Here is a 26,263-nt window from a genome sequence, read left to right as displayed (position 1 = left end):
GGTCCTGGCATCAGGGCCGACCGAGGTCCTGGCTCTTACTACCTTAACAACTTTTGATGAATGAATCTAGCTGAGGTGGTGAGGTTGAGGGCCACACCCTTCCTTCTTAGCACTCATAACTCGATGATAGACAGTCATTAACACAGACAGGGCCTGGCACGGAGGACAGGGACCCAGGAGACCAACGTGTCCACAGAGCACTCATCCCAGTAGTATCCCTGTACCGGCTGGTTTCGTCTGTCAACGTGACAACAAGCTAGAGTCATCAGAAAGGAAGGAGCCTCAGCTGAGAAAATGCCTCGATGAGACCCAGCTGTAAGGTATTTTCTCATTTAGTGATCACTGAAGGAGGACCCGCCCATGGTGGGTGGTGCTGTCCCTAGGCTGCTGGTCCTGGGTTCTTTAAGAAGGTAAGCTGAGCAGACCAGTAAGAGTGCTCCTCCATGGCTTCTGCATCAGCTCCTGCTTCCAGAATCCTGCCCTGTTTGAGTTCCTGCCCTGACTTCCTTCAGTGATGAACGGCAATGCTGAAGTGTAAGCCAAATAAACCCTTTCCTCCCCAACTTGCTTTTTGGTCATGGTGTTTCATCACAGCAATAGAAACCCTAACTAAGACAATCCCCTCTACCCCATTCCCAGTGCTCCCTTCTCTCCCCCTATCTTCTGTACCCCATTACCTAGCTCCCACGATGAGCTGGTTCCTGGAGGGATCAAGAGCAAGCTGGGAGAAATCCCGGACTCCAGGATAGGTGAAGTTGGAGACCCACGGCTTCAGATCTGGTGAGAGAGACCTTCCGTTACTGTTGGAAGCGTCCAGCTTCGGCAGCATCAACCCAGAGAAGATGAGTGACAGGCTGGGGTGGAGGAGGGCTGAAGCCCCCAGGAGATCTGAGTTTCACCTGTCCGCCTCTGTGAGCAGCCAGCCTTGTGACCTCCGTCGGGGACTAGAGTATTGTCGCCATTTGTCTCTGCGGAGGACTCTGCCTCGCACAAAGGAAAACCTGTAATCACCCTTGGTTCCCCCAGAGACCCGAGCAGCCACCTCAATACATACCCGGCTTGCTTTTCCTCCAAGCTCCACTCACTTCTTTCACCCCAGACCTCACCCCAATGCAAGCCACTGTCCTTTTTTGCCTGGACTGGTGCCAACAACCTCCTAACTGGCCTGCCTCCCATGTCTCTCTCTCCGGTTCACTTCCCACAGGCAACTCGAGTGATATTTCAGCATAGCTACGCCAGTCTCAGGGTTTAGATCCCTCGAAGCATCCCCAAACATGTCTCAACTCCTGTGACCTTTGGGCTCTGGCCCCACTGACTTCCCCAGCTAACTGCCTTCACTCAAGCTCTTCACTCCACCCACGCTAATCTAGAACATTTCGTACTTCCCTAATCCATTCCTTAGAGCCCACAAACCTTTGTACTCCATGATCCCTTTATTTTATTTTATTTATTTATTTATTTTTTTCCGAGACAGGGTTTCTCTGTGTAGCTTTGTGCCTTTCCTGGAACTCACTTGGTAGCCCAGGCTGCCCTCGAACTCACAGAGATCCGCCTGGCTCTGCCTCCCGAGTGCTGGGATTAAAGGCGTGCGCCACCACCGCCCGGCCTCCATGATCCCTTTAATAATACAGTTCTGCCAGCCCCATCCCCACCTCTTCCAAGACTTCCCCGACTCCACCCAGCAGGATTGAAGACACCCTACAGGCTTCTGCTACCTGACATCCTTATTCTTCCGCAGTGTGTGTTCAGCCTGGCAAGGTTTGCCCTGGCTCCAGATACCTCCAGGCCCCACCCTTATAACAGCGTTTGAATTCGTGAATGAATTCAACTCCTAGAAAGAGGATCGGGCTTTCTGATAAGATAGACCGACAGCTAGGGAGCCTGTGTGGGACGGACCTAGGCCCTCTGCATGTGGGTGACCGTTGTGAAGCTTGTTCTATTTGTGGGGCCCCTAGTAGTCGGACCAGGATCTGGCCCTGGTGCATGAGCTGGCTTTTTGGAACCTGTTCCCTATGGTGGGATGCCTTGTTCAGCCTTGATGCAGGGGCGAGGTGCTTGATTCTGCCTCGACTTGATATGCCAGGCTTTGTTGGCTCCCATGGGAGGCCTTACCCTTTCTGAGGAGTGGATGGGGGGAAGGAGGTGGGGGGATGGAATGGAGGAGAGGAGGGAGGGGAAACTGTAGTTGGTATGTAAAATAGATTTAAAAATTTAATAGTGAAAAAAAAAAAGATACCACGGAGGTGGGAGGGGCAGAGGTTGGGCAGTCAGTGTCTACCTCTGTCTTTGGGTGCACACTCTTCCTGTCAAAGCCAAAGCCTTTCATGGGGACTGGGTGGGCAAAGAAAGGGCCTCGTGGTCTAATTGATGGGTGGAAGCTGGCCGACTTTTCCTCGATCCCTCTCCTGGAGACCCACTTCTCCCAGGTTGATCCATAGTACTGGAACTTCTCTTGCAGGTCCTGTGCGTGGGGGAGGGGAGGGGAGGATGCTGATGGGGAAGCCCCACGCTTTCTCGCCACTGTGAACAACTGTTACACAACGTCCAGAAGGGTGTGTGTGTGTGTGTGTGTGTGTGTGTGTGTGTGTGTGTGTGTGTGTAAGCCAAGAGATATAAATCATTGCTCATTATCCCTCCACTACAGAGTAAAAGCGGCCCTTCATTTCTGCACGACAGGCAAACACTTAATCACTCCCGGGAGAGCTGGAGGTTTTGCGAGTTGGATGTTTTTCAGAAAACTGTGATATGCACGATAAAAAAAAAAAAAAGGAAAGAAAAAAAAAAAGGGTGAGGGAGAAAAATCCTGCAACAAAATGAAGCAAACTCTTTAAGCCCCAGCAGGTGGCTGTGTGTTGGCAAGAATTGTCATACAGTCTCACGGCATCTGGGCAAGGAGAAGAGTCTGAAGTCCAGTGGGCTAGTTTTCAGCTGAGCCAGGGCCACAGGGAATCCTGGTCGAGACTAAATGGAGTGCTCATGTCCTCCAGGAAGACCACCTTGATTGACTGTCTCCACATCCTCTCCACCCTCTCTGTGCAATTCACGGTGGGTTTTACTATAACTCTGCAGGGGTGTGCCTCCTCAGACCAGGTGGTCCCTGACGGTAGCACTTCTCGGTGGTCAGGGCATTTCAGGTGAAGGGCAGCAGATAGGAGGGAGATGGGATGACTGGTTCAGATACCGCCTGAGGACTCAGCGGGGTCTCCTTTCAGGTCTGTTCTCCATGGGGAGAGGCAAGGAGGAAAGGGCCTGGGCTTCGAGGACAGTGAGGAGGTGGAAGTGGGGGCCTCTTTCCGTTGATGCCCCTCTCCCCCAGCTCTGAAGGAACTCACACAGCCATGGCCCACATGAGGGGGCCATGGCTGGGCGCAGTGCCGCGGTCCTGGGGAGGCCTTGGGAAGAGAGCCAGCCTCCTCTTATTAAACAGGCAAAGGGGACCAGAGGGAAGGCTTTAAAACACCAAGCACGTTCTGAGCTCCGTGTGCAGCAGAGGCTTTGGACGGCGACTTTAAGAGAAAAATGACATTCTCCATGACGCGCCTGTGATTTTAATTATAGTCAATTCAATTACCCACTTTGTGGATTAACCACTGCCAGTGTTAACTCCGGGCTGGCTTCTCCCTGCCATCTACAAAGGGCATGCTGTGGCAAACGAATAATACACAGGCCAAAGAGAAACCCAGGTGGGCCTCCTCAAAAGGAACCCACAGGAGGAAATTGAACCGTATATAACAAAAAGCCGCCAGTCTGCTTCTGCCACTGCCCGATGCTTGTGGATGCTTGGGGGTTAGTCACAGATCTGTCAGGTGTCTGGGGAAGAGAAGGCAGCTCACGCTGCAAGGTGGGAGGCCCGTGGCTCACTCAGATGTGCAGCATAAGGTCTGGGGTCTTGGAAGTGGTTGGTGTTGAGCTGGATTAGAACGACTTCCCTGGAACAGCCCCTCCCCCGTGGGACCTACTGTGTGCTTAGTGTACTACAGATGTGAGGAGACCCAGGAAACAGAGCTGCTAAGGGCTCAGACCTTTGAGGAATAATAGGAAATGACTGAGCACCAAAGGAAACACGTGCTTGCCTCTGAGGCCCCATAGCAACTGGTCCATGCCTGGCACCAAACAGGGTCGTTAAATAATTCAAATATGGTGCGCCTACCATGAATGAGTCCTTGGCCCCAGTCCCCAGGAAAACATACATACATATGTGCACGTGCGCGCACACACACACACACACACACACACACACACACACACACACACTAATTTTGTGAATGGGTGTGACAACTCAAAACTGACAGGATATTGATGATGATGTGACCGAGTCATTCATTCTGTAAGAGGGTGGGGTGGACAGTCAGGTGCATTTAGTTCCCACATAATGATTAAAATTGCTCATTGGAAGCCCAGGAACTCAGAACCCAACTTCACTTTTCCTGTCTCCCCTTCAGCCCAGTACCCCATACAGACCCTCTGACAAGGGGAAGGGGTGAGATCCCTCTGGGTCAGCTGGACCCCCCCCCCCCCCCAGCATCCACGCAAAGTCCCTGACAGGGAATGTTGCATTAAGAGCTGTCACAGGCATCTCCTGGCATGATGACAGCCCTGGGAAGACTGCTCCTTCAGTGCCTGCCACCTCACTCAGTCCTTCCCCCTCAGAGCCACCAGAAGCCATCAGAAGTCTGAGAGTGTGCGCACGTTTTGTACACTGAAGACATCGCTAATTTCCTATAATCCACTTAAGCCTTCAAAGCCAGGCTCCCAGCTCAAACAAGTCAGCGTGGAGAAGACAGCTGGAAGTTTTCCTCCCGGAGAAGGGAGCCGGCACACAGCTGGGAGCCTGAACATCTAGAAGGCCCCAGCCTCTTCTCCCATCCTACCCCTCAAATCCCACCCCGGCCTCGGACTCAGTGATTGATTTTCCACTCTGGTTTCCATACTGCTCCATATGGCAGGACAGGTCTGGGGAGGCTGAGTGTCTGATGGCTTGTCAACGGTAGTGACATCAGGAGACTGACCTTGAGGGCTGGCTCTGACAAGTCCCTTCAGTCCCCAGGCCTGGGTCTTCCTACCCGCCCTCCCCCTGAAGGGTTAGTACAGAGAGTGACAAAGCCAGTGTTAGTCAGTATTAAGAACCAGGGGACCCTGTCATCTCCTCTGCAGATTCCAGTATGAGCTGCCATGTAGGCGGTTCCCAGCGTATGAATGTGACCAGGGACATTCAGATGGCTTAACAGGTCATGGGAGATGATCTAGGCCTCTCTGAGATTTGTGTTTTATATTTTGGTTGTCGTCTATCTAATGGCTGTCCTAATTTTAGAAATTCTGGAGAACTTATGGACCCCCTGGAATACATCCAGGGATGTGCACATCCAAGATTGGGAAACCCTTTAATAGGACACTCCCACGCTCTCCCTTGACAGGCAGAGGAGTTATGAGTCACCAGGGCCCCTTCTGCTGGGGGTTCCCAGGACTCCAAAGACAGGCATCCCTGCAGCCAGCTTCGAGCAAGAAGGACGCCTTCCAGAGATCCTCTAGGCTCTTCCTCTTGGGTGAGTGAGTCATCTCCCTCCTGCCCTCAGAGAAGCCAAGAAAAGGAGCCTGCACTTTGAGAACCTCCAGAGCTGAGACCACCAACCAAATCCGAGTCCCTCCCACTGGGCCATCCATTAACTCCATCCTCCATCCAAAGAGCCCACAGAAAGACAATAACTGCTCCGGCGTGGGTGTGGGTGAAGGGCCCGGGTAAAATTATCTACTTTATCTGGATTAATCAGAGCTCACTATTGCCTAGCCTTAAAACAGCTATCAGAGGAAGGGTCTCCGGACCTACAGGAAGGGCTTCAGACAGGAAGGCCCTCCTAAGGACTGACCCAAGTCCTTCAGGACAGTGCGGGGCGCTCTCACCTTCAAAGGCCACGATAGGGTGCTCCTTCCGGGCACACAGCTGCTGCTCACTGCTGAGCTCACCGGAGATGTCCTGGGAGCTGGAGAGGTGGGTCACCAGCAGGGTGAGGCTGGGCAGCAACATGGAGACAGCCAGGGGTCCTGGACCAACCATGGTGGGCCCCTCTGCCGCCTCAGCTCCTGGAGGCAGGCCAGCGGGAAAGACCTGCAATGAAACGCTCAATCTCATCAAGTGCGCCTTCCATCAATGCCCACTTCTCTCGGTTTCCTCGGGGCCGTCAACGGCCCCAGAGGGTTTTTTAAAAATAAATTTATATTGTATTTATGTTACTCTGCTCTAATAACGCAAAGTTATAGATCATATCTTGAAAGCTAATTTCCCTTGTAATGGTATTCTGGACAAAATTGACAAATTATAGAGCCTTTTCTATTATGATTCCAAATGCTTTAAAATTAGCTTTAATGATAAAGGTGGGATCCATTTAATAAATGGAACTGGGGCAATGGGCAGTCATGTGTAGAAAGAAAAGCTCAGATTCAAGTCCAATTTTTTAAATAATTTACTTAAATTTATTTTATGTGCATTGGTGTGAGGGTCTCAGATCCCCTGGAACTGGAGTTGCAGACAGTTGTGAGCTGCCATGTGGGTGCTGGGAATTGAACCTGGGTCCTCTGGAAGAGCAGCCAGTGCTCTTGACTGCTGAACCATCTCTCCAGCCCCTCAAGTCCAATTCTGAGCTCACATTTTATGCCAAGAAAATTTCAAACTGAATTTGAGATCTGAATGTTAAGGGTAAAGTCGTGAAAATACTGGAAGAAAATTTGAACAGAATCCTTCGGACCTTGGAGTGAAAACTACAACAAAATCCAGACATCATCAAAGAAACTCTTGACAAATTTGATGTCACTGAAAATATAAACATCTGCATGAAAGTGTAAACCCCTTGCCACTAAAAATAACATCAAAAAGGCAGATGACAAAAGGTAGCCATGGTGGTACACATCTGCAATCCCAGGAGGCTGAGGCAGGAGGATTGAAGATTTGCGGTCAGCCTGGGCTACACAGTGAGATCTTCTAAGGGTGGAGTGAGGGGTTGGGGTAGCTCAGTCTAAGGGTGGAGTGGGGGGTTGGGGTAGCTCAGTCTAAGGGTGGAGTGGAGGGTTGGGGTAGCTCAGTCTAAGGGTGGAGTGGGGGGGTTGGGGTAGCTCGGTCTATAAAATGCTTGCAGACCTGAGATGGATCCCAAGACCCAGATTAAAAAAGGTGAGGGCTTGTATTCCTCATGCTGGGGTGGCAGAGACAGGCAGATCCCGGGGGTGGGGCCTTGCTCGCTAGCCAACATAATCTACTTGGGAAGTTCTAGGCCACATGAAACACTCTGAAAAGGCAAGGTGGGCAGCTTTTTAGAAATGACACCAAGGGCCATCTGTGGCCTCTATACACATAGATGAGCATGAGTGCTCATGCTCACAGATGAACACACACAAGGCAATTGACAAACTTGGACAAAAAATACCTGTGGTTCTGAACACAGACAAGGAGATAATAGTCCCAAATACGCAAGGAACTCCTAGGAATCAAGAAGATAATGACCAAAAATCTGGTAGAAAAATGAGTAAAGGAAATAAATCCGAACAGGGCTTAAAATCTGAAGGACACTTTCTCACGACCCCAAAGCAATGCAGATGAACACTTAGCCTGGCACAGCATTTCTCTCCATCAGCAAAGAGCCAAGTCAGGCAGCTCTCCCTTGTGAAGTGGCCGTGAAGAAACGAAGCATCCTGTCCTAGTCTACTGGTGTGTGTCAAAAGGCACAGCCTCTCTGGAGGATAACCTGTGTAACCAGGAAAAGAGCCTCGACATTTACCCTTTGACCCACTGACCTCACATAGGACTCTAGACTGTGGTCCTCCAAGTGAGATCCAGCATCGAGTCTCACACAGCCACAACTCCGTGGTAAGACAGATGCAGACACTTAGAAGTCAGTGTTTAAAATCCTAGATGGTAATCTGAGTAATTTTTCTGGACATTGACTCTAATAATCAAATGTCTGTGTCTGGGAGTGTGGTTCAGTGGTAGAGTTATGGCATTCACGTACAAGGCCCTAGCACCATAAAACAAAGAGAAAAGACAAAGACGTTTAGGCTTGTGTTTTTGCATGTTGCTTTTCAATTCATTTCTCTAGTAATTTACTGTTATTGAATTGTAGGTAAGCATCCATCTGCAACAGATTGTAAATTGAGAAGTCAAACCTGCTTCTTCTCAACACGTAGTTGAGATGCGAAAATAGACCACAGAGGCATACGTATGAGCATAAAGTGAACTGTGTACAAGATAATTCTCTGTGGCATTCTGAGAAACAACAAAAGGAAAAAAGAAAAAGAACACACAAATAGCTACACCTAGGAGCCGCTTAAACAAGCCGTTTGTGTGTCTGCCGTGGAGTACTATAAAGCTGTAGAAAAGAGTGAAATGAAATGAAAGAAAGTGAAATGGATTAGGTTGGGCTGATGACCAGGAGGGCAGTGGGGTATCATCACTTCCCCTGTGCAGAGCTGGGACTCTGGGAGAGGGATCCCAAAGGTGACTCCATTGGGACAGGTAAGAGTCAGAGGAGAGAGGTTCCTGGGGCTCCTTCTACCCTGGGACCTTTGCTTCCAGCCTAGGTAGGATATCCTTCCTGCCTGTTTGCAGACACAGATGAATAGAGCACATCATGGCTGAACTGCTCTAAGGCTGGAGGGAAGCATGTCAACAGACCCAGGAGGTGCCCGCTGGCACGGCCCATTCCATACCCCAGGGAGAATCGGCTCTCATAACCCTTCTAGATCCCCTCACCCACAGGCACACCAGATGCATCTTCTCAGCTTCCAGTAGAGACCCTGGGGGAGGGAAGATGTTCCCCATCTTTCCTTATGCAGTCACATGCGTTCTCCTCAGTGCTAGACTAGGTAGGTTTCCTGCTGTGGGCAGCTCAGTGCCATCCCATCATTGGTACCTGCTGTATCCATCCCCCGACACTGGTCCCCAGCCCTTCCAACAGGTCACAGAGTCTGGGAACGGTTATCAAGGTGTGGGGCCCACTCTTAGGAAGGAAAGACTGCGATCAAATATCAGGTTGTGTGGAGAAACAACAGCTTAACCTCTCTCTCTGCCTTGGTTTCCCCAGATTGGGGATAGCGGTGACAATACCAACTTGACCAGCACTTGTGAGGATTAACCAGCCAGGCCTGACTAGAACAGAGCCGATGGAGATCCATCAACCAGCGTGATGAGATATTCTGGTGTCTGGAGGCGGCGGCGGCGGCACCAGAGAACCCTGTGTGCCCTCCGACGCTGTGGTGATACCTTTGGCTGGCATCTCCAAACCTACTCTCTTCCTCCCTACTACGCCTTCTCTCCATGTACACACCGGGCACTGCGGGGCTCCATCCAGGGCCCCACTTCCCTTCCGCTGTGTGCCTGGCCAAGGTGTGAGAAGGAGAAAGCAGCGGGTGTGTCTGCAACCTCCCCCACCCCCCTCCGCCATCCACTCCTGTCACCCAGGTCAGGGCACCAGCTCTGTTCCCCTGCCTCTGGGTTTCTGAAACATGGCTGTCCCCTCCCATCAGAACCAAAGTTACACCATAGCCTTGGTTACGGGTCGCAGGGTGCTGCACAGTGACCCACCCCCCCACCCCTGCTCCCTAAACCTCTTCCCACACCTCTGCAAACAGTGGCTTTACTAAGATACCATCACTCCCCCCCCCATTGGATGGTATCACCTGTTTTCGGGGTGGGGTGGGGTGGGGTGAGACCCTGACTAATTAGGGATACCCAGCCCACAGCCCACACACGTTTTCTCCCATCAGCTCGTAAGATTGTCCAAGACAGCATGACCAGGCCTGTCCTCATCTCCCACTGTTCGGGTTTGAATGTGAAATCTTCCATCGCCATCAGACTTAGTCCCCAGCTGGTGGCACTCTTCTGGGGGGATTGCGGGACCACTGGACGTGGGGCCTAGGTGACCGGTGTAGGGCATAGGGGGAGGACTTAAAGCTTACAGCGCAGCCTGCCTCTTGTCTAGCTCTGTGTCCCCCTCACTGCCAATGCAGGTAGCCAGCCTTCCCAAGCCTGAGTCCCCTCTGCCCCGATGCACTGTGGTGCGTGAACTGTGGGGGCAGAAGAAGTCTTTTCTTGAAGTTGCCTTTGTTGGGTGTTTGGGCACAACGAGGAATGTAACCAACACAGTCACCTTGCCAACCCCACCCTCCTCCTATATGTCTCTGCCTCAGGCCCAGGCCTGACGTTCTCTGTGGCTAGATCCTGTGTCCAAGGGGTCTAGGCTAAAATACATCCCGGGTTCTTCTTTGCCCTAGTCTCGAGGCCCTAAAGTCCCCAAATTCTATAGCAGAGGTGCTATTCTCCAAGTCTCTCCTGAATTAATAACTGCTAGGTCAATGCCACATGGTCTACCTGGGCCCAGCACAGTCCTCTGCCATCCAGGTGCAGGACGCAATGTGGGTAGGAAGGGCAGAGTCTGGGCCTCCATGAGAAGGAGGAGACAGAGAGGGAGGCCTGTGGCCACTCACACAGCACATCCTCAGGTCACCCAGACGCATACAGAAGCCCATCAGGAGACTGCAGGAAAAGCCTGGGACCGACCTGGGGCTCATAGGAGCTCCTGTATGAGCCTGGTCTACCTTCGCCTTCTTTGCTTGTTTTAGGGAGCCTGTAGAGCCCGAGAGGGGTGCAACTCAGGATCTGAGGAGCAAGGAGGAAAGGGCTGGAATATGGGGTGCTGATAGCCAAAGCAGAGTGTGACAAGGAAGGGCTTCAGCTCTGCAAGTGGCAGCAGAATGGGGTGCCATTCCAAAACGGGGTGAGTGATGAGCACATCTCAGAGTGCTCCCCCGCCAGACCTTTGGAGCTGAGTTCTAGATACTTTTGGGCTTGGGAGGCAAATTCTTATCTTTGGAAATTACTCCAACAGCTAAGGGCAGAGCCCCCAACCCCCACCCCTGCCACTGCAGCCTTATATGGATCATGTGATCTTCACTCTAGCCACAGCAGCGGCTCATGTCATGTGATCAAAGCAGACCAATAAGGAACTCTCCTACAGCAATTTGGTAACTGGGTCAAGTCAGTCTTGACAGAGGGACCTGAACTGTGGTTCTGGAAGTGTGGTCACCTTCTGCCTGACCTGTGGGTGAGGACGATCTGAAGACACCAAGGTGACAGGAGACACAGAGAGAAGAGACTTGAGAAGATGACCGTGGCCTCCCAGTCCCCAGTGCTAGCCCCTTCCTGAGACCTGATGAGATTTCTACTTTCTTGAGCGGCCTCCCTCTACATCCCAGTTTTAAAGATTATTTTTACGGTGGGTGTTTTGCCTGCATGTAGGTCTGTGTACCGTGTGCATGTCTGGTGCCAGAGGAAATCAGAAAAGGGCTTCCGATCTCCTGGGACTGGAGTTACAGACGGTTGTGAGCCTCTATGTGGGTGCTGGGAATCGAACCCAGGTCCTCTGGAAAAGCAATCATTGCTCTTAACTATTGAGCCACCTCTCCTGCCCCAAGTCCTGCTTAAAAAAAAATGTTTTTCATTTAAGTTGGTCACAGACATGGCCCATTGTGTCTGTCTACTTCCTTTCCAGCACAGCTTCTGCATGGCTGTGGGGCTGGGCCACAGTCTTCCAGTGATGAAGAAGAGGAAGTCACTGATGGGCATGGAGGGACCACTTCTTCCTGCCTGGCCCGTAGACAGGTTGCATAGTGTTCTGCCAGCCTGGAGCCACCTACAGCTGTTAAGTATCTTTTGGCTTCATGCTAAGGAGGGTGGTGCTGGGGGACAGGTGGAAGCCAGGTGGATGACAACGAATCAGCCCCCTGAGCTGACCTCCAGGCCTCTTCAGCAGGTCTGAATCTTTCCTTTTCTTTAGTTATTTGTTCTGGGGGTGGACCCCAAGGCCGTGTGCATGCTCGGTACCTGCTCTGCCCTGACCTTGCATTTCTGTACCTCCTGCTTCTTTACCAGGCCAATGGGGGAAGATAAGATCCGTCCCTCAGAATTGTTGCAAATGTTAAATACGTTGCTCCACCTCATGGGCACTTGCCACAAAGTAAGTGCTGTTTAAGTGGCAAGCCTTCCTAGTATTATTATTAGAGATGAGATTGTTCAAGAGCTTGCTTTCCAGGTCTCAATTAGCATTAGATAAACACTGTTACCACCCAAACACAGTTTGGCTTCCTATACTTAAAATCCAAAGTTTCCAGGGCAAGATAGGAATTTCCACTTCTAACACGCATCTGATCTGATGGTAAAACCGTAACCGAAAATTTCCAGCAGAGCATAGCAAGAGGCCATCTAATTTTTTTTCTGCACAGCACTGTGGAAAGCCCTGACCTTGGAAAGCTGCCAGCCCTGGGTGTGGATCTCAAATTCATCACTTGTAAATAAGGGTAAACATGCCTTGCCTTAGAGAACAACCAAGAATAAAGGCTAGACCAGGGCAGGACGCTTATGAAACACTCCCATAGAATCTAAAGCAGTGGTTCTCAACCTGTGGGTCACGACTCCTTTGGGTCAACAGACCCTTTCATAGGGGTCACATATCAGATATCCTGCATATCAGACATTTACATTACAATTCATAACAGCAGAAAATTAGAGTTACGAAGTAGCATGGAAAATAATTTTATGGTTGGGGGTCACCACAGCACAGGGGTTGCAGCATTTGGATGGTTCAGAACCACTGGTCTGGAGCATTTAGCTAGTTGCCACTTGTGTGCCTGGCACTCCACTGAGTGTGACTGAACACCTACTATGTGCCAGGTCCTGTATGGTGGGATCATGAGGGCGAGAGAGGCTCACAAGCAGGGAGCCTATTATCTTAATGGAGAAAGGAAATGTGTCCCCAAAGAGCAGAGATGGTGACCATGGCCTGACAGCTGGATGGAGAAGGGGTCACAGAAACTGGACTCGACCCTGTCTCCAGGCCTCCTGTTGTACCTGCATGGTGTCTAGGAGAGGGGTGCTCTAGCAGCGAGAGAATGGAGGTACTGCACCAGCTGACTCCTTCTATTTTGGGAAACCCTGAGCCAGGAAGAAAGCATTTTTTCCAGATCCCAGTCAGCGTCTCTCTTGCCTTTGCTCACATGGCTGCCCCAGTTTCTTGTGGGTGCTCTCTGTGGGGTCACTTCCGACGGTACCTGGAGGTAAGTAGAGGCCTGAGTATATGAGAGAAAACATACCACCCAGGCAGGCACCTACTTCTCCCAGGACTTGGGCAGTGCCTGGCACTTGGCACCTACTGTCAAGAGATGAGCTGTGACTGTGGAGGGATGGTCTCTCACAGAGATGGTAGAGAGCCAGGGAAGGGCAGAGGGCCGTGGTCAGAGCCATTGGGAGCACAGATAGATGGACCTCTGTCCTTAGCACAGGGTGAAGGAGAGGAGAGAAAAGGACAGAGTGCATTTCCACGAGGGCCCCCACAGAGCCCAGACAGGACCCCAGTAGGCATTTTCTGCCTTTCCCAGCATGCCAGAGTCAACTACCCCAGACCATCTAAGGAGCATTAATTTATCCCTGGCTCCACTGCGAATGAAGAGGGAATGGGGTCCCAATCATCTTCCACCATTTACATCGGAGGCCACAGCATGGATAGACGGTCAGCACGCTGCAGAGACTTGGGTTGCTGCTGAGGTACAAGACACCCTGGAAAACTGAAAGTAGGGGATGCTGCATGCCCGACACAGAAGGCTGAGCTCAGTGGGGCTGGGAAGACTACAAGGTGGAGTGTCCCGGTCACCAGGAGCCAAGAAGATACCAGAGGAGATAGCACAGGCAAAGTCTTGATTCTAGACATCCTCAGATAACCCACAGAGGCTGGAGACACAGACAGAGGGAGAGGACTCTGAGAAGGAAGTCAGAGGCCACTCATGACAGTTCTTGAGGGTGACCCTAAGTCAACAGGAGATGCAGTGGTTGGGAGACAATGCAAGCATATGGTCGTGTTGGCGCTTCCGGAAGCCAGACAGACATTGGGGTAGGCCATTGTCACAACTCTGGGAAATGGAATCAGCACCCCCCGCCCCCCAGAGAGCCCAGGCCCATACCCGGAGGACTGCTGAATCCTGGGAGCTGCTGCACCCACCAGAGACAAGGGAAACGAAGCTGGAGGCCCAGAACAGAGGCCTTGACAGCCACAGTGGCCACAGAATTGTCCCCAAACAATAGCATTGGGACAGTTCAAATGGCTGCTGATGAGCAGGGCTTCCTAGACCAATCAAAATCTTTTTTTTTTTTTTTTTTTCATTGAAAGAGGCTGGGGGGGGGGCGGGTCGTGAAATTAAAGAGGTAAAAACCAATTCCTAACCCCAAAGAGCAGGGCTTGAGTAAAAATGGCTAGAACACATGGGCCATGTTCCAGAGAAGGTGCAAAGCTCCTGCCTTGCGAGATCTCACGGCAACTTGGTAAAAAAAATCTCAAGGTGCTCATTGTCCACCTGACTGGGAGAAAAGAGCTCACCCAGGCTGAGGAACCAGCCCAAGGTCCCATGACTGTTAACAATGGAACTGGGATGTCTGGTCAGCCTCCCCCCAGGACACACAGTCCCAGGCCCGTGGGCACGCTCTCTGCAGCCCTGGTGCCACGTGCTCTCAGCCTTCTGCAGAGTCTAATTTGGTTTCCTGAGTTGGCTTTCTTTCTTTTTTTTTTTTTTTCTCCCAAGGAGAGCACTTTCTAGCTATAAATTATTAAGCTGATTCCTGCTACAAATCAGCCTCCTGTGAGTTTTGGGCTGCAGGAGCCCGTTTATCCAGGTCCTGGGCATCAGCGGAGGAACAAATGCCAGGGGTTCCAGATGGACAGGGCAGAGCGCAGATCCCCAGCCAGTGCTGACAGCCACCTGGATGCCTCCCCCCCCAGCCCAGGCCCCAGGCCAGGGGCCAAGCTAAGGGGTCCCTAAGGAGCTGTTTGTCCACCTCAGCTCCACTAAGACCTGTTGGGGAGGGGCTCAGGCTAGACCTCCGTACCCACCCCCTCCTCTCCGCTGCCATTCAAACTCTCCACTTGGCTGCCTGCCTGAGAAAGGAGGAGAAAAAGAGAAGGAAATTAAAAGAGGAAATGGGGAGAACAAGACCAGGGGAGACGGTCCCTCCTCGGCCTGTGGTTTGGCAGCAGGCAAAGGTGTGAGGTTGCCCCTCACTCCCACACCCTGCCTAGGCCACCGAATGCCCAGCTGCGTGCTTCTCTGCCAGGCATCTGAAACATCTTTCCACCCACACATCACTCACCACTTGGGGGGCCCAGTTGGGCCAAACTCACACAAAGGTAACATTGGGATGTAGATTCCATTCCCCTTGCTCTGAATAGAACAGATTGGATACGGATTTTTCTCCTTTCTTCCCAATTGGACCCCCTGGGCCACTGGGGCCCAGAGGGAAGGCTGGGTCCAGATAGCCCAAGAACAGCTGCCGAGGGCTGGAAGGCTCCCCAGCATTTTTCAGCTCTGAAACTGGGCAGTGAGGATATGGGGAACATCCATCCCTTCCTCGCCCCAAACACGTTCTCAAGAGCAAGCTCCCTAACTCAGCCTCTCCTCTGCCTTGAGCAGTGTGGGGAGCCGCAAGGCAGTGTCTGCATTTCTCCCACAATGGCCAAGTTGTCCGTTTGTCCCATTTGAGTTTAGACGTCATCCATGCGCTCCTACCCACCCCTTCCACCTGTGATCAAACACCCCAAGGAAAAGGAACAGGTGTTCACACCATTGGATAAGGGAAGCTCTCGCCGATCGTCGGCTGCAACACCACGCTTCAGCTCTGGGGAAACTGAGGCCTTGGAGGGCATCTCCAGTTCAAGATTGGGTAGGGAGCTAGTGGCCGAATCAAGACTCAGAAAAATAAATCACCACCACGACAGTGTTATGTACCCGTGCTCTTGATGACACACCTTTTAGTCCGCACAATAACTTTATGGATCAGGCAGCTAATGTGTATTCATTCCCGTTGCCTGGGTAAGGAAACAGAGGCACAGATGAGCAATTTGGGAAAGGTCGAACCAGGAGAGAATCGATCAAACCTAGGCAGCCAGGCATTACAGCTGGCCCCCAGCACACAGCACAGGTGTTCGGGTACAGCATTTGACAGAGCCCTGTGAGCAGAGCCCAGGCCACTCCAGGGGTATCCTCCTCAACATGGTCTGAGCAGGGAGCCTGGACTTCCTCCTCTGAAGGAGTCAAGTACAGGTCAGACCTGAAGAACAAGAGCCCACAGAAAGAAAGCGTCCACATCGTCTAGGAAAACCAAAGAATGGGAAGCCTCTCTGTTTCTTTGTTCTGAGACAGACTCGCCTAGCCCAGGCTGTCCTTTTACTTGCTATGTAGCCAAGGATGACCTAGAATTCCTCCTGCTCCTACCTCCCAAGCGCTAGAGTTGCGCGACCATCTTGAGGAAGCCCTGTGGGGAAAGTCAAGCGGGTGGATGCAGGTGGGAGAAGGTCATGGGTCAGGGCACCTCATGGGGCTGCAGCGTGGCTTCAAGAAATCAGGTGAAGAGTGGGTTCGGTTTGTGCCTTGCACAGATCAGTCAGTTTCACAAATGGGGCGGGGGTATGGTGGCACTGTGACAATATGATGCGGGTTTTATTCCCTGGTCCCCAAATAGCCTGTAATATTTCATTGTTTTTGCAAGGGGAAAGAAAACAAAGGAAGCTTGCCTACTTTAATTACTGGAATTAAATGCTAAGGACATTGCCAAACACGCATCCTGCTTATCTACTCATTAGAGCAGCCGCCTGTCCCCTCCCCGTGGGCAAGCGCCCTCTGTGAAAACATTTTGCTATCAGATGTTCTGGAGCTGAAGAAAATGGGAACTGCATTTGAAAACATGCCCGCAGCTCAAAACCAGATTCAAATCCAGTGGAAAGCTTGGACTTCTTTCCCAGGCCAGATTCATCGGTTGAACGCAGACCTTAGTGGACGGAACCCACTCATGCTCTCCTTCCATGGCCAAAGACCCATCTCTGTCATTGAAAGAACCCCAGAAGATGGGTGGTGGTGGTAGCACAACCATGTGGATGCCGTTGAAACTGGACCCTTACCTATGGTGGAGATGAGTTGGTGGCAATGTAAAGGGATTTTTAGATTCTTTCTTCTAAGTCAGTGGTCCTCAACCTTCCTAATGCTGCGACCCTTTAATCCAGTTCCTCACGTTGTGGTGACCCCCCCCAACCATAAATTTATTTTGTTGCTACTTCATAACTGTAATTTTGCTACTGTTATGAATTGTAGTGTAAATATCTGATATGTAGGATATCTGATTTGGGACCCCGTGAGAACCGTTGTTCTAAGTACTAAGTATAGAATTATCATATGACCAAGCAAGTACACCTTTGGGTGTCTCCAGAGAAAGTTGAAAGCAGAATTAAAGGTATTTGTACACCTTAGGTGTACATCTATGTCTATCTGTCTGTCTATCTGGGGCAACATGTTCAGAGCAGCATTATTCACAAGAGCCAAAATGGAGAAGCAACTCCATTTTGTGTCCATCAGTAGACAGATGAACATATAGACAAACTATGATCAATACAAACGGGGATAGTCTTCAGCCTTAAAAAGAAAGAAAGTGCTGAATGAAGTGCGTGAACATGAATGAGCCTTGAGACATGACGCTAAGTGAAATAAGCTTGAGATAGAAAGACAGACATCGCATGACTCCACTTACATGAGGTTCCTAGAACCGTCAAATTCATGGAACCAGGAAGAAGAAAGGTGGCCGCCGAGGGCCGAGAGAAAAGGAGAACTGTTGGTGCTGTAAGCTGGAGCTGGATGGTGGTGAGGGCGGGGGCACAGCCACATGATTGGCATTAATACCATGGAGCCCTATGCTTAAAAATGGTTAAGATAATACATTTTATGTTCTATACGTATTACTACAATTTCTTAAAAGTATTAGCTCCTGGCTCTGGAGGGAATGGCTCAGTAGTTAAAAGCACTGGCTGCTCTTCCAGGGGACCCAGGTTCAATTCCTAGCACCTACAGGTCAGCTCACGACCATCTGTAACTTCAGTTCAAGGGAGTCTGATGCCTTTCTGGCCTCCATGGGTACCGGGCATGTACTTGGTGCACAGATATGCACTTGGCGCACAGACATCATGCAGGCAAAATACCCATGCACATGAAATAATATAATATTATTTTTTTAATTAAAAAAGATTGTGGTTCCTAAAATGCGCTGGCCTGAGATTCCTGGAGGCTTGTAGATGATCTCCCCTCTGGACAGCAGGTTCCTTTCTCTGCTCACCCCTCGGTCTGGCACCTACTGTCCACCCCTCTTCCTCTCCTGGGGTACACTCACCCTGGCTGAATGAAGCTAGTCTCCCCACTGCCCATCACAATTCAGCCATCTGGTCGGGACAATAGGAGATGGAGTGAAGCCGAGAGGCAAAGCAGGGGAGGATTTTGCAAATCCATCCCGACCATGGCCGTGGTTGGAGACCAACTGCCCAACAGATTCCTTCCCCGTGGCCACTATAACGAATCATCACAGAATTGGGAACTTAGTATCTTGTAGTTTTACGGGTTAGAGCCCATCTTGGGTCTCACAGGGCTTGAATCCAGCTGTAGCCTGATCTGGAGGCTGGAGTGGAGGAGGGAATCTAGTCTCATGCCTTTTCCAGCCCCCAGGAGCTACCCACTCTCCAGCTTCAAAGCCAGGAACTTCCTATCTCCCTTCCCATTCTTCCACGGTTACTACCCCTCTGAGTCATAGCCTGGAAAGGTCCTCTGCTTCCAAGGACTCATGAGATTATCCCGCCAGGGAAATCCCAGCCTCACCTCCAAGCTTTAACTCTTAGTTCCTGTTTGCTAGGTAAAGTGATACCTCATTGGTTCCTGAGATCGAGTCAGGGACCCCTTAGATGGCCATGAATCTGCCTGCCACACCCCCCACAGGTATTCCCACCCAGCCATCACATTCCTGGTACCCAGTGAGTCATCTGTCCTGACTTCTAGGACAGAGGAGGAGTTGCCAGTAAATGTCACCTGTAAGCCAGAGCTCCAGGGTCAGGTGAGAAAAGCTACTGTGGAGGGGACAGTTGGGGACCACGGGTGTGGAGCAAAGAGCAGGGGAGAGAGAGGACCACAAATGCAGAAGCGAGAAGCTCAGGCCAGGGCAACGACGTCTGTCCGTGAGGAAGAGGATGTCCACAAGATGCAAACAGGAGGCTATGAGAGGGACAGCGTAGGTGAAATGCATTGTCACAGAAAATTCATGAACACTGTCACAAGAGTTACAGAAAGGATGATTGCTATTCACTTCCCCCAAAGGACTTTCCTAAGCGTTCTTCAAGTAACAAGCTTGTCTATAGTCTTAAAATAGGATTTACACCCGATTTCTCAGCAACACATACAGGGAGGCTTGTAAATCTATGGAAATGAAGTGAGACCAGGCACATCTGCCGATTGCCTTCTGTGCTGCGGGTGACACCAGCAGATGGAAAGAGCCACCGAGTAGGGAAGACGGGCTCAGACTCCTCCGCTCTGTGCCCAGCCACTAAAGTCATGCTGGTTAATCCTCATGGCCAGCTGACCCTCATTTCACACGCGTAAAACCACTCCAGGGAGGTGACGAGTCCGGGGCTGGCCCGGGGACATCCTCTACGGAGGAGAAAGCTTTTCAGAGACTGTCAGAGACTGTAGCTGCACCCTTCTCACAGACTCATGGAGGCTGGACAGAGACTACTCAGCCATCGCCTACCTGCAGATTCTGCAGTGCCGTCAACACTTCCGTTTGGGCTAAAGCCTTTGGTTCTGAAGTTGTTAGTCATAAGGTCTGAAAGAGGAAAAGGCACCAAGACATGGTGGCTGGTTTTCTGTCTCACTGGAGAGCCAGTTCTAACATCTCTCGAGGTTGGAGTCTGAATTCCCTCTTCCATCACTATGGCTGCTCCTGGGTGCTCTCCGGCCCTCCCCGAAGGGCGTCAGCTCCCTAAACCTCCAGGCTCTCTCGCTATCACCCAGTACCTCCATCTTTCTCCTTAACCAGCTCCTGCCGTGCTGGTGTTAGCAGCAGACGGACTGTTCACCAGCTGTATAACGACGCTCCTGCAATCCTTCCAGACCTGTTGCCTCCTATCCCAGCATCCCCAGATCCCCCTCTCCTGGATCGACCACATGGAATCCATTGTCAAGTCTAGGTCTTGAACTTTGACGGCAGATTCCACCTGAGATGTTTGTAGGCCTGGCAGAGTGGATGGGGTGGGGCAGACATCTGCCTTCCAGCCCTTTTCTGTCAGCCGCTTGTTGCCTTGAGGATGCTGGTCCAGATTTATCCATCTTAAAGAAAATCTACACATCTGGATGTATGTTCAATTCCCTTGTGTTTAAATGATGCCGACAACTTGTATTTTTTTTTTTGACATGTCTATATTTGCAAACAAAACATGTCTGTCACCTCTGGGCTTTTCTACTCTGTCATTCAGGTATACCAGTATGTCACTCAGGTATACCAGTATGTCTGACATTTCTCTCCTGGTCTCATAGTCCCCTGCTGTCCTCAGGCCTCACTGGACAGCATGAGCTCTTCAGCTTTAGACTCTGACTCCAGAGGTGGTCAGAGCCACGAGGGTGAGCGAGACGGAGGGAAGAAGGCTGGTGCCATTCAGGGTGACAGAGCCATTAATTAACAGAGTTAAACATCTGGTGTTTAATTAACACCCTCTCTGCCTTCAATCATTTTCCCTTTAACTTTCCCAGAGGGCCTCTGTGGTGGGTGAAGCTGAACAGAGAACAGGAAAGCGAGCTCCTGGCTGAGTTGGAGAGGGAACGGAAGGGGCTTGGGTTTAGTCCCTGAGTGCTGAAAGTCAGAGGGCAGCCTCAGAGCTCTGTAGCGTGTGATAACAAATGAGGAAGAAACAGGCTTATGTTCTGTTTCTATGGCCGGGAGGGACCTCACAGCCCAAAGCCACACACACTGACTCAGAAAGGAGCTCCCTAAATACAGCAGTCTCCAGATGACCTGGACAGGACCTGGGTGGGGGGGAGGCATAAGCTCAGTGTTTAGGACCCAACACGAAGTCTCCGACCCTCTAGCGGCCAAGGAAAAGTCAAGTGTAAATACTATCTTCGGAACCCAGGAGAGGAGCCAGAGAAAAGGCTCAGTTGTTAAGAGCATGTAGTACTCTTGCAGAAGACCCAAGTTTTGTTCATAGCACCCAGGTCAGGTGGCTCACAACATCCTGAAACTCCAGCTCCAAGGAGAATCCAGTGCTCCTGGCCTCCTAGGATACCAGATATCCCACACATTCATACACACACACACACACACACACACACCTACCAAACACACACACACACACACACACACACACACACACCTACCAAACTCACACACATACACACACACACACACACACCTACCAAACACACACACACATACACACACACACACACATACCTACCAAACACACACACACACACCTACCAAACACACACACACACACACACACACATTCATACACATACACATACACACACACACATACCTACCAAACACACACACACCTACCACACACACACACACACACACACACACACACACACACACACACACAGTTGACCTCACTGCTTGAAGAACACTTTGGCCTGATGTTTACTCCCCACCCCCCAACATCTTGTGCCCTTCATTACACAGAGTGGCGATGTTCCTAGCCCAGATGAGATGCATGCCTTTCAGTGAGGGGCATGAATCTGACCAGGGGAGTCTAAGTAGAAGCCTGCTACAGATCCTGGGGAAATGCTGAACTTAAGAAGAGGAAAGGAAGTGGGCGTCGGCCTCTTTCCTGCCTCTACCCTCTCTGTGGAGCACATGAGTGTGGTGGCTGAGATACAGCAGCCAGGGTTTAACTGAGATAAGGCAGGAGAAAAACTGAGCAGGTAACGGAATATTCTGGTACTGATCAGCCACTGAGCAAAGACAACCTCCTGTGAGGGATTTTTAAATCCCTGTATTTAAAGTTATTGTGGGTGTTTTCCTATTAGTGGAAGCCCAAAGCATTCCTAAGCAGTACACTCCATCCCCTAAAACCCCCTCTCTCCATAAAGCTAAGCGAGCATCATTTAATAAGGGTGAAGTCACTAGCAGGCATCTTGTATTCCTACCCTGGACTGCCTAAGCCTTGGGTTTAGGAACAAGAGTAGACGACATTAATGAGAGCCATGTCTGCCTTGGATGGGAATTCTGAGGAGCCCTCTCCTCTCTGTCTCCCAAGAGCAAAGTACAGAGCCAGCCATGGAGAGGGAGTTCAGCCAGCGTGGGTTTCTCTGTAACTGAATTCATGAATGGATGGATGTACCACTTCTTGGCACGGCTGCCCCAATCACAACCAGCTGGCAAGAAGGGCCCTAGCAGCTAGCCCGACTCCAGCTGATTCCAGATCCATTCTTCCAAGAAGGCCAACCTGGACTGTCTTCCCTGTAGAAGTCTCCCCTCCCCCGCTCCCCCTCCAAGTCCCAAAGACGCTCATCTACCTTTTAAACTGGTACTTAATCAGACCTCCCCACTTACTCCAAATCTGGCTCTGTGGTTGGATTCCAAGCCCACTGAGATAGATAGCAACATCCTTTTTAAGCTCCCAGCACCAGCACCAAAGACAAATGAGAAATATCTTCATTTGAGATTCACATTTAGAATGAATATTGAAAGACGGATAACAGAGTAGCTCCCCTAAATATAGTGGCCCCCCGGATGTCAGGAGTACTGTCTGAAAGTTTACTGCTAGCCGTGGATGACTTGAACTAGGTGAACTGCAAACGCTCCACCACTATGAGTGACCATTTTGAATAGAAGCCACAATAAGCTGTATTTCATGTACCATTATGAGAATCAAGTCAGCGTGAAGTTCAATTAAAGATGTTTATTATAATAAGACAATACAACCAAAGTGTTTAAACATGGTTTGTGTAGGAAGATTTATCTCAGCAATTATTCACTTTTGAGTATATGATCCCGTGGATTGCCATGTGATGAAAAAAAAAAATGAATATTTCTCCCTCCCAGTCACCTCACTGATGGCCTCTAAACCACACTCAGAAATGTGAGAAAGGCTGGTGCTGAGGCTAGCTTCCATCCCTGGTCCAGGCACCCATCCCATCGCCAAGCATCCGTCCTGCACTCTTGCCCTTCCGAATCCCTTCTCTCCAGGGAAACTACAGATCCTCTCCAAGGTGTAGAAACATTTCTCCAGAAAGCTGAAAATGCCAAATCAATTGGTCTCCGAGTTGCCAGATCACCCAGACCAGCCCCAGCAACATCAAGGTTCATAGACTCCCAAGCATTAACGTAGACAGGGCCTTAGGAAGGAAGGCAGCAGCCCTCTCCAGTTTCCTTTGGCTTCATCCGTGCCTCTCCCTACTCATTATAACTCTGATCGTGGTGGTCCTGCTCTGTTCTCCTCTAAACCATTTACACAGTTGGAAAGAGTCAGGCATGAGCATTAATCTCTCGCCCAGGGCCCATTTTATAGGGTTTTGTTGCTGGAGAGCTTCTCTCCAGCTTCCACCAAGCCCTACAGTCCCACAATCCACATATAAAATAATCACTCAGACACTTATAATACTTATAAACTGTATCGCCGTGGCAGGCTTCTTGCTAACTGTTTTTTTTTTTATCTTAAATTAACCCATTTTTATAAATCTATACCTTGTCATATGGCTGGTGGCTTACCGGAGTCTTTACATGCTGCTTGTCCTGGCGGTGGCTGCAGTGTCTCTCCCTCCTTCTACCTGTTTCCCCAATTCTCCTCTCTCTTTGTCCCGCCTATACTTCCTGCCTGGTCACTGGCCATCAGTGTTTTATTTATATAGAGTGATATCCACAGCAGGGTTTGGTTGCTCCAGGGACGTGAACTTGAGGCAGAAAAGGGAAGGTGGTCCTTTTCCTAGCAGTGGGGTGTGATAAGAGGGCCCCACCCCGATTGCTGTGCCTCTTAGATTGTAAAGTGGAAGGAGAGGCTGTCTGTTGCAATGAAGCCCACCCTAACCCCTGACACAGATGGAAATGCACTTCTTGGTAAGGGCAGGGGACCTCAGTTCAGTTCTGATCTCCCTACTGTGTGCATCTTCCTACAATATGCTTTGTGTGGGCATGATCTGAGGTCATTCCGTCCTTCCTCCAGGTAAGACAGCTCTTCCTTCTATCCAAAGTAGCTGGATTAAGGAAGGAAGGACCACCTCACTGCAGCCACACTTGGGTGACCTCAGTGGTGTGTGGCACCCACTACTCTCAAAGCAGCCTTGTTTCTCTGCTATTGGAACATTTATGAAGGACCCTAAAGAATGCTATGTGTCTTAGTGGGTCTTTTAGGGAAACCGTGCTGTGTGTGTGTGTGTGTGTGTGTGTGTGTGTGTGTGTGTGTGTGTGTGTGTGTGGTGTGTGTGTGTGTGTGTGTGAGAGAGAGAGAGAGAGAGAGAGAGAGAGAGAGAGAGAGAGAGAGAGAGACACACTAGGGATGACCCTAGCACCTTACATACGCTAAGTAATTGCTCTTGACTCTGAGCTACACCCAAAAGTCTGTGGAGTTTTTTTGTTTTTTGTTTTTTAAACTTTCTATTTAGAGACAGGGTCTCACAAAGTTGCACAGCCTGACCTTGAAGTTACAATCCTCCCGTCTTTCAGTCTTCCATCTACCCGGGATTATAGGTTCCCAGGGGAACCGTTCTTTGGATCATTCTATGACCCTCTGGCCCTAATTAATGCTTATATTTAATTCCATTTTTCCTCACCAGTGATCCTTGATTCATCAAATCCCAGATACTAGGTCTTCTGACAAAAATACGCAGTTTGTGCTCCCTAAAAACTATAATTACATCTGGGTTTTATTGTGTCCTTTGTTCTGGGGATGATGATGTGGTAATTGGTCTGCAAATAGGACCTCTCTTTATTCTTTCCATGTGCCAATAAATTGGATTTTTCTAGCCAGGTGTGATGGCGCACGCCTTTAATCCCAGCACTAAGGAGTCAGAGGCAAGTGGATCCCTGAGTTTGAGGACAGCCTGGTCTACAGAGAGAGTTCCAGGGCTAAGCAGAGAAACCCTGTCTCAAAAAAAAAAAAAAAGTTGTTTTTGTTTTTCTGGGTTTTTTTTTTTTTTTTTTTGCGTGTGTGTGTGTGTGTGTGTGTGTGTGTGTGTGTGTGTGTGTGTGTGTGTGGTTTCTAAAGATGAGGGGGGAACCGAGGCTCAGAGCAGCTGGGTGGCTGCCAGGGCTCATACAGGCAGTGTCGAAGTGAGGCTTTGTTGGATGCAAGGTCTAGGCTTCTTCTGCTCCCTGCTTGTTCTCAGGGAGGCTCTTCACAGGCTCTCCCCAGGGAGCGAAGGCAGGGAAGGCCAGGGCTCTTTCCAGCCTGGAGGACTGGAGAGGAGCCGCTTGGTGCTCAGGTGTCTCCCTCCTCTGGGATCCCGGGCTGGGCCCAGCTGAGCTCCATTCCCTCGACCCAGAGTCCTGCCGTTGCCATCATGTCTTATCCCATGCCGGCATCTGGACTCACGTTGTTCACCCAGTCAGAATTCCTGCTGCCGCCGGGGGCCTTTCATCAGGCTTCACTATTCTAGCTTCTCCAATGAGACCACAGGCAGCTCCCATCCCGTCTGGCCTCTCAGACATCACAGTCCCCAGGTCCTTCAGAGTCCCTGGCACCCTGTTGAGCGGCTCACTACTGTGAGCTCTGGAGTCCTCAGCCTCTTCTGCTCCTTCACCATTGCCAACACAGGGACCGTCACTGCTCATTAGTTGTGCCAGCGGCGGGGGTGGCCGAGATCAGCGAGGCAGATAATCCGAGGTAGCGGGAATGTAAAAAAAAAAAAAAATCATCTCTGTTTGGCTAGGGAGGGTATTTTTGGACTTAGAGTTGAATGTGGGTGTGTGTGTGATGGGCTGGGATTTCACAACACTTCAAACAAAATACTGAAGGGAAACTGGAGGACCTGGTTGTTGGAAGCTGTCCACCCTGTTCCTGTTTCCTGTGGCTCTGTGTCGGGACCAGCAGACACAGAGCTTCTCCTTGCCTGGGGATGGATCACCTGGGGCCCTGACATGGAGCCCAGGCTGCAGACATAGATGCCCAAGGTGACAGGAGGGCCAGTGAGCGAGACCAGCTGGTGGAACCCAGAGCAGGCACAGGGCGATAACTGTGTGCTTCTTCAGGAGGCAGGGCAGCCCCTGGGACAGCTGCTCCTCCGCTCCCGCGGATGACAGAAGCCAACAAAACACATCTGTGGAGGATTTGGCTCACTGTCAACTGCTCTGCAGTCTCCGGGCTGGCGGTGCCTGCCTGCTGTGGACATCAGAATCCACAGGAGTTCTTGTCTACGCATCACTGGGACCCTTCCT

At 50.7% G+C, this 26,263-nt stretch overlaps 1 protein-coding gene across 1 annotated transcript in view; it reads right to left on the bottom strand.

Annotated features, from left to right (window-relative positions):
- The window catches only part of Sema5b (semaphorin 5B), a 123,940-nt gene that overhangs the window by 35,640 nt on the left and 62,037 nt on the right, over nucleotides 1–26,263 (bottom strand). The window contains exons 2-3 of the mRNA XM_076548807.1: nucleotides 5,899–6,103; nucleotides 678–777 (exon numbers count right to left, since the gene is read on the bottom strand). Of these exons, the coding sequence (XP_076404922.1) occupies nucleotides 678–777; nucleotides 5,899–6,052 (254 nt within the window). The 5' untranslated portion in view covers nucleotides 6,053–6,103. The remainder of the gene's footprint in view (nucleotides 1–677; nucleotides 778–5,898; nucleotides 6,104–26,263) is intronic.

The sequence above is a fragment of the Peromyscus maniculatus genome, chromosome 12 (genome assembly GCF_049852395.1).
Source record: "Peromyscus maniculatus bairdii isolate BWxNUB_F1_BW_parent chromosome 12, HU_Pman_BW_mat_3.1, whole genome shotgun sequence".
In the NCBI taxonomy this organism is placed as follows: domain Eukaryota; kingdom Metazoa; phylum Chordata; class Mammalia; order Rodentia; family Cricetidae; genus Peromyscus; species Peromyscus maniculatus.
Note: the sequence above shows the minus strand (reverse complement) of the source record. Positions and strands in the feature narration are given on the sequence as shown.